An 11,253-nucleotide genomic window follows, 5' to 3' on the forward strand; every position below is an offset into this window, starting at 1 on the left:
AATCGTATGCGGACCTCCCCAGCGCATTGCCTTCGTATGAAATCAAAGCGGAAACTCAGCGTATAGTGACCAGTGATAGCGTCTGTTTGTTTGAATATAATTGCTCGATACTTCAACAAAAGAGCCCAACTGTTAGCGCCGTACCGAGTGAAATACTACACGGTTTTTTTTTATATACAGCAAAGAGCAGCAGCAATTATAAATCGCCTTTCAGCCCATTTGTTACACAATGACAGAATCTTTTGTGCTGTTGGAAACGCTAGCAGATGCTCTGAAAAACGCAGGCTGCAACGCGCTCGTCCACGGCATCCAAACCTAGGCAGTCAGCAATAATGAGACGTGCCGAGCGGTTCCGTCGGAGCACCTGTTCTTCTTACATCGTGGTCAGTACGTTGGTAAGGAATGAAGGCGTCACAGCATTTTGAGCCCAGCCACAGAATAGTCGTTAAGGATGAAATTGAGTTAAAGGTCTGCTGGAGAGGTGAGCTGGCATGGGAAGGGGATGGATATGGACATAATACTGAAAAAGGGCATCGGAAGGGGATGGATATGGACATAATACTGAAAAAGGTCATCCTTTTCAGCCTTGCAAAGGCAACCTCTTGACCAACTTGACAAAGCCCACAAAGACATGTAGCCCTGCTTGCTTCGGCAGAGTCCTGATAGTATGCGAACAGGGAACGAAGATTTCAGAAGGAGCAGTTGGATGTTTTAACAGCTTGGGCTGCTCTACGCAGAAAACTTACGACATCTGCCTGACAACGTGATCGACTAATGTGTAACTTTTACGTGTTATAGTTTATAAACAATTATTGACTGAAGTACGCCATTTAGGATTTAGAGTTCTGTGTAAATCATGAATTATGCTTTCAACTTTTCCTGTTGCATCACAGAAAAACCGCTCTTTGGGAGGACAGTCGTATGCTTGCTGATATTACACGCTGCAATTGCTGGTGGTAAAAGCATGAAATTATTCGAAAACAAAAGCCACCATCCCGTAAGTGGCATAGAAAACATGGGAAGCCTCTTCGACTTCATTATGCAAGCGTATGAGATGGCTGACTTTACATACAACCAAACGTAAGTACCCTGTTTTTGTGGTAATCTTCTCATTATTCCTATTCGAGTGACGTAATAACAAGGACATGTACGTTAAAAAAAAAGACAGTGTTACCATGGAACTTGCATATGTACACATATACACGTTTTATCATAGAAGTTGCAATACCAATGATTACAATGTGTCGTTCTTGGCTTTGTTTCACGGCCGCTATATATTTCTTCAAACACTTAACAGTCTGGAACGCTGAGCACACGTTGCATAAGTGATTATATGTGCGAACACATACCCATACACACGTTCTATATATATATATATATATATATATATATAGACTGGGATGACTATACACGCACGTACGCACAGACGGCACACACGTAGTAAGTGATTTCAGTATTGCACGGTTGCCTAATGCAAAGCGACGTGGCGTAGTACAGTTTCGTGTAACGAATGCTATTCTTTCTCTCTCTTTTTCATATTCCGCGGTACTCTATGTTTATCATGTAATACAGCTTACATACTTGGTTTAAAAACGCAATACAGTTAATTCTATCCCACACCGAATATATTTGAGTGGCCGTGCTTCTATAGCCACATAATCAAAAACACCCTCATCTAAGTGCCGCTGAATGGTCTGTACAATAGCTTTCAGAATTAAAACCGAATACCTCTAATGGTATTCATGAGGATACGCTGGCAGGCTAGCTCGGCTGGCATGATTACTTATCTTATGCAGCAATGGATGTATAGGTTGCTCGCACGCATTGTGTTAATTACGTAATTCTGTGATGTGATCGTCTCTACCATATGTCTTGCGTAGAAATGATATTAAGCAACTGTAATATAGTGTTAGTATTAGTTTAGAGTATTAGTAGTCGTATAGTCTAATATGCTGAGTATTCGTCTAAGACTACTTATCAGCGAGATATATCCTTTTAGAACGCCTTCAGTAAGTGCTTTGAAGCCATCAGGCAACTGACCTAAATTTTTTATCGGGGTAAGTAATTGCTGCTGGAGAAAGAAGCAAAAACAGGAATAATAATACGCAGCACACACGCGTATGTGTGCGATTTTGCCGGATAGTTGATAATGGAACTAAAACCTCCCTCCGGGGCGTTAAACACAACTGGTCCTTAGAAACCGCACGCTTGCTTAGGCTGTAGAGCGGCTGCTTTCTTGAGTTATACATACACAAGTTCCCGAAAGCTTTCGCAGATGATTGCAAGAATCGACCAAACGACAGCTGCTGGAAAGGCTTTAGGAGCAAGCGGCGTGCAGCGTCGATTTATTTACCAAAAAAAAGCAGGCCACGCTACATTTGGGCGTAAAATCTAGCTCAGCAGTAGGAGAACCGACTCCGTCTGCAAGAGCGTGTATACTTAAGTCCTGCCAGTGCAAAAGGATCGTTGTTTTGGAAGGTGAACACCTGATTCCGCATCACCTCCACTGAGAATATAGCACTTGGAGATGAAACAGAGTTCACTATCTGTCAGCGAGAGTCCTGGCTTATACGGAATAGAATTTATTGTTTCAAAATTTTCGTATATATAAAACAGGGCATGAAAGGTAACCTTCGCTGCATTTGCTTTGTGTGCTGTGCGTAAGTAGTTTTCTGTGTTCTTTTGCTGGTTTTGTTGCATAAGTACGTCTTATCGAGGATTACGGACAGTAGTGGTGGTGGGGTCATCGTAATGGTAGTGAACGCTGGTGCTTATTGTGGTTTGTTCAGGTCAGCTAGCGAAAATTGCGTTGGCAGACATTGGACGTTGCACAGAGCAATGAGAAATTGCGTTTCAAACCAGCGATGTATATACCCCCCACCCGTGTTCGTCAACTGCTGGTTTGGTAATTCAGAAGGTATGGAAACATTTCGTTTTTGTTTTCACGCATGCTGAGTGTAAGGGCTCGCTTACAGCCGAATATACTGCTTATGAGTACATCCATGACAAGAATGATGTGGTGGCGTTCATCGAGCTAGAATGAACAGATTCAATCTTCGCACTTGTTACTATTATTATTTTTTATCGGACGTCTGCCAATTCATGATATATTGCAGTCATTCGTTGTCCAAAGGTCGGCAACACCATATACCAGGGCTTTCGCAATATCAAAAATAAATAAATAAATAAATAAATAAATAAATAAATAATTCATTAAAATTATTTGTCAGTCAATCAAACACATTTCGACTAAACGCCTTGCGGGTAACGCGGTCAGCAAAATTTTGTTTGAGAAGGTCGTGACTGCTGTTTACAAGTATCCGTTGATATCACATTGCTGCCACACTCACCTGCATAAATGCGGGTGATTGCAGATTACAACTAATCTCTGTGTGACTTGCTTTAATACCGACCTAACGAGTGGGTGTTTCAGGCTGACAACGAAGGTTGTGGCATCGACAAATGAAGACAACGTGACCTATGTGACCTCGGAGCAAGTGAAAGAGATTGCTACTGCGTTCCGGAATATCACTGTGCGGCACGAAAATCAGGTCAAACAGGCATCTTCGAAGACCAATTGGGGGCCTAAAGCGTTTCGTCAACTGAAGCTACTCTCTTCTTGTGCAGCTGTTCTTAATGACCACCTTAAAAGTCTAACATCAGCGAGGGGCTCCAAAAATCTCCTTATTTTTCCAGGTATGAAGAACAGAATGCCTTCTGTGGTCTGTAAGTGAACAACAGAGGTACAGTGAAGTGGATATTAGGCGGATGTCTAATAAAAGTTGAACTGCCTAGTTTAATATTCATGGTAATTGAGCTAAATGTAACGGCACCACAGTTTCCAGAACACGCTGGGTGCCTCGAGAATCGCACTTTGTGACAGAAGTTGTCAAAAATTATTGTTTCATATATTTTGGAGTTTTATACTACAAAGGATATAAGTTTGCAGATGGGGGTGGAAACGTCTCTATATTAAATATTCAAGGTACATTATTGTAGCGACGGTGGACATTAGTCCTCCATACACTAGATCAGGATTCGTAAGCAGTGAGAAAATCAACTTTATTTACAGCTTTCATGTACGGAAATCGTCTTCTGTTTGATGTAGTTGTATACCATTTCTTTTTCATTAGGAAGAAGACAGCTGAACTTAGCCTTTTACGGGGTGGGGGGGACGGGGGGACGGGGAGACGTTCAGCTTCACAGGCATGCTGCAATATTTTCAGGGACAAAGTGGTGTGGAAAAGGGAATGTATCGGAACATAAAAACGACCTGGGTCCCCTGCGAGGCACTGACCAATGCTGCCGCGACCATGATCACGCCGTAGAATTCATCGAACCGCTCTCCAAGAAGTACGGAATAGTGAACACGCGCTTGTGGCCCATGTAAGTGTTTCCTCTTGTACTCAGATGGTACTGCCCACTATCAACTTCTTTCTCTACGATGAATGATTAACTACAAGCACTAAAGTGAACAAGCTAGTGTCTTCAGAGAAGCGCAGTGATTCTGTGGGAATCAGTCGCAACATCCTACAGCAGCCGAGCCAATCAACTGAATCATGCAGTCGAGCTTGCGTGTGTGCTGCCATTTGTACTTCGAGTGCTTGCGCATGTGGTGAAATAAATTAGCTATCGTCGTAAGAATCTCAAACCAGATGTATATGGAATTATGGATATACCTTCATCGATTTCAGCGGTATCATGCCACAGATGTATTGTTTATGGAAAAGAAAAGAACTACCCATTTTTGTTATTTTGTATTGGTAGAGTAGTTGAGAGCGCCTCCCGACTTCTACGCATGATATACCAGGACATATTATTAAGGACACCAAAATTCATTACCTGACTTGGAACTGCTTGATGTAATCAGTTGGGTTGCACAGGCTGATATTTCAGAAATCAAGTTTGCTAAAGCCTTACCAATTGTCAATGTTTGTGATGTTTTCATGGGCCCTGATTGTTTCATGAGAGGTGCACTTACAGGACGAACTGCGCTGACGACCAGAAATTTTATGACTGCCTGTTGAATGATGACAGTGACAGCAACCTGATGTCGGCATGCGTCGGAACGATATACTTTAACGTACTTGGCGCCCAATGTTTCAAGCAAACGTACACTGTTACTTGCGTAAAGTATAAAAGGTATGTGGACTTACCTTTCCACTCTCATAACCTATCCGAAAGCCACGCAGGTTCTTTATTAATGTTTTGTAGCCCTTGTACGTCTCAGAATTGCAAGAAAGAAACGAAGAATCGGAAAACAGGCCATATTAACTGCGTTTCTGCCCCTTGCTAGTAATAAAGTTCTATGTATTCAAGTAAATTTTATAAGCAATTTATTTGTTTTTATTGTCAATTCTTATTAAGAATATAAAAGTAATTTTTACGGAGACGCATGCGGTGTCCTGTGATGTGCTCTATAATGCAGCACGCTGTTGCCGTATAATGCTGCATGAAGACGTAGCTAAAAAATATATTTTGTATAATTTGGGCACACCCTTAGATTTGACGTAGTAGTTCTGCAGAAACCCGCAAGGTGGAGAGAAGTAATGAATAAAGGGAAAATCAGACATCCACCCATTCGTAGCAATTGCTACAAAGGAAACTCATACGGATTCCTCGAAAAGCCGGTAGGCTTTTCTTTCGAAAGAATCGGTTTCGGTGAGAGGCTCCCGGAATTGAACTCAGTAAGTAGGGGGAAAGTTTGCTGCAGTTGTGCAGTGATAGTGATAAGAACAATCCCCGAGGTGAGTAAAGCTATGCGTGGACAAAAGTTCACATATAGCTATAAATCTCTGTACAGGTAAAACAAACGGCGAAACTGCAAAGCTAGGAAAGTAATGTACAAGTCCGCAGTACTAAGAGGTGCGCTGAGAGGGGTATTTGACCGCAAATATAATGAGTGCACTCATTATATTTACTGAAAAGGCATGCCTTTTCAGTGTCCATAAACCACGTACAATTTCGGCTTACCATGCAATTTATTGGCTTGAGAAGACAGATTGCTGCTGCCAAGTTGGTATTTGGAGCGGGAGAAAAAGAGATGTCACCGTTCTGCAAAATTATGGGTACACAGGAGAAATATTCCGCTGCTAAATATATATTCTTGTGTCTAATGACGTAAATTCGAGCATCTGTTTGTCTTCATTGTGTCTTCATAGAAATAGGTATTCTACAGTGCGCATACATATGGCTCGCATGAGTGAGAAAAAGAAAGGCATTTCTTTGTAATGCCAGACAGCTTTACATCTTACAAATTTTGCAGACGGCTTCTTCACGAAACGACGTGCCGAAAATTCAAGATTGATGCATCAAAACCAACATGGAAATTGTCGCATGCAAAGGACTTCCTTGGTGCCTACCTCGTGAAGTATTAATATGAACCGATGTACCAGGGTGTAAGGAAATAAAAAAAGTAAATAAATAAGTAAATGAATGAATAAAAGTACGTGGCTGTGAAATAGCGGGTCGTTTTTTTTAAGCGTAAGTTTTTTGGGCTCAATCCAATAGCCGTTTCTGTTAGCAATGTTGTCTGCCGCCGCCACCAGTGCCTGTCGCAGCTATTGCCATGAATGAGAAAAAAGTGTCCAGCTCCCGCCGGAATCGAACCTGGGGCTTCTGTGCCATCTCAGCTACTCTATCACCAAGCCGCGCCCACCACTACGCCAGAAGTGCTAGCGCGCGAAGAGTCGCGCGATGTGAGATGCGCGCCGCATAGCGTCGATACGGGCGCACTGCATTGCAGTTGCATTGCATTCCACCAGGTGGCCCGCCATGTAGCAGTTGCATTTTCTTTCTTTTTTAGCCTGTGCAGGACATTAGGCAGTATAAATAGCAAGAGCTGGTGGCACCATACACCACTGCCTCGTTCGAAAGGGGACGCTCATAACATCCATTCGTCCAGCATCTTATCGTGCCACATGCCAAGAAATGTGACATGTGGGCCGCGTAGTCTCGATACCTGTGTTTACTCTTCGGTGCACGCTTGGCGCCTCCTCACAACGTACGAACCGCGGATGAGGAAGCGAGTCGCAGAGCAACGCGCGCGGCTGCAGCCAGTCAATGTCGGACTCAGCAGACCCCTGAGCAGAGGGAGCACGAACCGCAGCTCGCCGTCGACAGCGATGAGGACAGTTTAGTTGTCCTCGTGAAAACTACGCAGACACTTCGCCGCGAAGACCCCTTTGTCCGTTTTGCCGAAAATCAGGCACGACAGCTTCGCCGCGATGACCTTCAGGTGCGTGCAGCAGAAAATAAAGTCCAGGTGCTTCGCCTCTTCGGGAGCAGTTTACGACGGTCTCCTATGGGGCCCCTCCCCCAGCTTACGCTGTGACTGTATTGCGTGTGCCACGCAGGCCGTGGCTACTTTCGTTTTAAAATCTTTTTCCTTCGGGAAATGAGATATGTCCTCGTTCAGACAAGCCGTATATTTCGCTTTCTGCAACAAAAGATCTGCGCCTGCGCACTCCTTCCTCTCCGACAACGAGGCGCCCGACACCGTGGCTCGAGGACTCAAAAGCCGAGACTTCGGGGCGCCGCGGCGGGGGCTGACAGGGGACCGGATGGTTGGCTAAAGCGAGATAACGAACCATTACAAGATTGGGGAAGGTGCATTCCCCCCTCCCCCCCCCCCCGCACACCCCTCTCTTAATAAGCAGCAGGCGGTGGCATGGCGCCTCCTTCAAAGCAATGCATTTCCAAATTTGGCGACTTATAATCACTATCACCCTGAACAATATTCGGCCAAATGTAAATTTTCTCGAAAATGGTTGAACCTGGATCAAATTATCTGGGCATGTCCTCGGGTGCCGCGACAGGGCCGAAAAATTAAGGATGCCAAGCAGTGGGAGACCGTGCTGCTGAGCTCGGTCCCCGAAGACCAACTTTTGGCTGTCCAGCACGCCGAGGATGCCACCAGAGCCCAGGGGCTTCTGACCGCCATCAAGGCGGAGTTGCCCCCCTCCCCTCCACCATTCTGCTGGCTACCTAAATACAAGTTATTTCTCTCTCTCTCTATCTCTCTCTCTTCTGGCCGACCAACGTTTGCACCGCACGCCGCGCCGAACGCCTGCCGCACGCGTGCGGATGGGGGGAAAATTGCACAAATTTGGGTTTACAGCACTTGTGTGAACCGAGTCTAAACCGAAGTTTGTGCACCTATGCACGACACATGCAATTTTCCTCACGTCCACACGCATGGGGAGGCATTCGGTGCGGCGTGCGGTTTGAGCGTAAATCGGCCCTTACTGGCTTTTGCAGGTAAGGTGATCCATTACGACAGGAGGATTTTCTTTCTTATCGAACAGTAAAATTAACGTGTGTGCTTCTGTATTTCTTTTCAAGGGCTGTACGAACATGCTTAGACTTGCCGAGTAAATGCAGGCAAATGGTAATGGCTAGTCAACGCCCATCATGCCCATACATTTCTTGACGAACCACAGAAATATTTCCAGCCGTCCACACCGATACGTGAAACGTTGTCTCAGCCACTTTCCTCCACATCTTACCATAAGCACCTTTTACCAACATCTACTGTGGGGTGGCGGGCCTAAGGCATTGGCTTCAATAGCAATGGTACCTGGCGGACTTGTAGCAGTGCTGACGAACTCTACCTGCGGCCACAACGAAACTTCTACCTAAAGCATGTTTTCTCTCGACCATTACTGATTTATTGGTTGAAAGACTGTAGCTTTTTACTTTGAATTGAGTTTTCTGCCGCACAAACGCTGTTTCAATGAAGAACACGAACGTAAGGCGAAACATTGCATGTGAAGGTTTTGGAGGATATTTTTCTTCCACATAATTTTGAAACTAATTCTAGTAACACCGCGTTTTGGTTTCTCAAGAAGTTCAATAAAAGTGGTTGTTCTTTACCGCGTTGGTTAAGGCTCAACGTTATCTAAAAAAAGAAAACCATTCTTTAGAGAGAATATCAGAACAGTTTTCGCTGTTAACACATTTCTACACAAAATTGAAGGGTGAAGCATACATGTAGCTCGAAAGGTTTGTCAGATGAACATTATTATTAGACAATAATAGTTCTCCCCATTTAAGATTTCTTCAAGAAACCTCGAAATAGGCATCAAAATAACCAGCAGCGCGCTAACAACTGTTAAACAACTGCATGAGCTATGTATTGAAGTATTCTCTTTTACGACTGGTCTGCAATGTCAATACAGTACTTAGGCCTCTAGGAAATTGTTGTTTTGAAAAAATGCCGGAATCAGACACCCTTGAACATGCATATGGAAGGTCTGCGAGCTGATTGACGAAGTTCCCGAACTTAAATTTGAGGAACGGCAGGGGGATAAAAACGCGAAATTGAATATTGTGGTAATGGTGGCAGTTTTTATCCACATCAGACAACTTGAGCCGTGCGATGGAGGCTGGCTATTGCTCCGCTTGGACTTCTCTTGCAATGTCACTGTTGTTTGTTATCACAAGCACAGAAAATCAGTATCTCCTAATAACGTAAGAGGAGATCGTGAAAGTTCACTGCGGGCTATAATGGACCCTTGCAAAACACAATGTGTTGGACGTAAGCATGCGGACAGCTTTTCTTGCTTATGCGCATACATGAAGATGACATTTTAAAGCGTCAACGTATATTTCGGAAACGAGTAAAAAATCATAAAGGGCCCCAGTTCCAGAGCACTACAGTCATTGTAGTTTGCTTACTGACTGCTAATGAGCGCTCTGGTGTCTCCAAGCTGATTATAACTTGCCAAGAAAGAGAGAGAGATAAAACAAAAGAAAAACACTAGCGCTTGCAGATTAACACATATGATATGTACAAAAGCAACTTATACCAATGACTCAATAATTTGGCATGACATTTAAGCCCTAGATGATTAGCGAGTTGTGTTGAAACCTATCACGCTGTCTTTTTTTTTTTTTGCCGCTATGTCCCGAAGTTAGTCATCGTGTTAATAGCAATTGAGAGCTGCATAAGAACTATAGAGGTGAATATTATGGCTGACATCTTGCTGCCCAATGTAAGGTTTCGACAGGTTACAGAATTCAAATAATATTCCGTGTTTGTTTTGTTCGTTTAAGAACTGTTGAGGAAAGAAAACATAGGCTATCTCACAGCTGGCTATCACAAGACGCAGTTAAGAATTGAGGCTACCCCTTTCTTCATTGGACACGCACAGACATATCACACGATACAGAAACATACCAAGTTTACAGAACGAAGATAATTATCAACAACGCAAAAAAAGGGATGCTAACCAGAAGCGTGCCACGTTACACCCGTGTTAATTAAATTAAGTTGATTTAGGTGCACGGTAAAGAACCCCAGGTAGTCCAAATTTCCGGAGTCACCCACTACGGCGGGCCTCATTTGTGGTTTTGGCACGTAAAGCCCCATAATTTATCGTTTAATAGAAGTTGATGACTACTGGTAAATGTAAAAACCATTGCACGAGCACATTGGATTGTCGTTCTTTATATTCCTGAAAGCACAGACTCACTGAAAGTAGAGTTCGCAAAACTCTACATGGGGTTAACTGAAGTAAATGAGCTTGCTGCCCAAAGGGAAATCTAATAGGACTGTCACAGAAAATCTGTTTCGCAGGTGTGAGCATGCGCCAAGTATTTTGGGTACAGATAAATAATGTCCGTCCAAGTGGCTTGTGTTATCGTGCCAAGCGTTGATCATATTTAATATGATATGGAGGAAAGCATAATAAAAAGAAAAGACGGTCAAGGAAATGCGTGAAGTTCTGTATTGTGTGCAAACTTCAAAGATGCTACTTGTTGCTGTGGCAGCAACTGTGGTATTTTGTGGGGTGGCATGACACCATCGAAAAAGTACAAGTTCTTTAAGAGTCTGAAAGTGAAGTGTAGAGCTAAGAGTCCTACTTTATAGTATCACATGCAACGCATGCGTTAATTTCTGCGTTTCGCTTGTTTCACAGATTTGTTTTATAGCAGTACTGGTACCCATTAGGTAACGTGAAGCCGAGAGTAGTGCAATACCGTGGCGTAGGTTTTTTCTTTCCCCTTCGCAAAATTGGATATACCTAAGAAGTGAATCTGCTCACTGCTACGAGCATTCGCGTAATGCCGGCGGTTACTTAGTTCGGGAGAACTTCGAGGACAGCGGAGAAAACTTAGGGAACATAGCCATTCTGCGAAGGCTGTGAGAAAACCTGCGTTTAACTATTTCGATACGTGTCCTTTACCACAAGACAGCTGTAAGCGCGCAATAGGCAAAAAAAATCATGTTTGCCTCAGACAGGTGCACGT

General features: G+C 43.7%; 1 protein-coding gene across 3 annotated transcripts; it reads left to right on the forward strand.

The window, feature by feature from the left end:
- The first annotated feature begins 230 nt into the window (after window positions 1–230).
- On the forward strand, window positions 231–6,463 carry LOC126531625 (group 3 secretory phospholipase A2-like). 3 transcript variants are annotated; one of them, XM_055071309.2, is made up of 7 exons: window positions 396–481; window positions 585–778; window positions 894–1,080; window positions 3,434–3,696; window positions 4,227–4,386; window positions 4,984–5,142; window positions 6,266–6,463. In XM_055071309.2, the coding sequence occupies exons 3-7, from the start codon at window positions 965–967 to the stop codon at window positions 6,375–6,377; spliced, it is 810 nt and encodes a 269-aa protein (XP_054927284.1). In that variant the 5' UTR covers window positions 396–481; window positions 585–778; window positions 894–964; the 3' UTR covers window positions 6,378–6,463. The 3 variants fall into 3 exon arrangements, with proteins under 3 accessions (XP_050035195.1, XP_054927283.1, XP_054927284.1); XM_050179238.3 differs by lacking the exons at window positions 396–481; window positions 585–778 and adding an exon at window positions 231–395; XM_055071308.2 differs by lacking the exon at window positions 585–778 and having other exon boundaries at window positions 391–481.
- Window positions 6,464–11,253: the final 4,790 nt, after the last annotated feature.

Source organism: Dermacentor andersoni, chromosome 5 (genome assembly GCF_023375885.2).
Source record: "Dermacentor andersoni chromosome 5, qqDerAnde1_hic_scaffold, whole genome shotgun sequence".
NCBI classification, from domain to species: domain Eukaryota; kingdom Metazoa; phylum Arthropoda; class Arachnida; order Ixodida; family Ixodidae; genus Dermacentor; species Dermacentor andersoni.

Coding starts and splice junctions, on each gene's coding strand:
- LOC126531625 (XM_055071308.2), top strand. CDS start 403: ATGAAGGCGTCACAGCATTTTGAGCCCAGCCACAGAATAGTCGTTAAG. Junction 3,697..4,226: donor AAATCTCCTTATTTTTCCAG/GTATGAAGAACA, acceptor CAATATTTTCAG/GGACAAAGTGGTGTGGAAAA. Junction 4,387..4,983: donor AACACGCGCTTGTGGCCCAT/GTAAGTGTTTCC, acceptor GTGCACTTACAG/GACGAACTGCGCTGACGACC.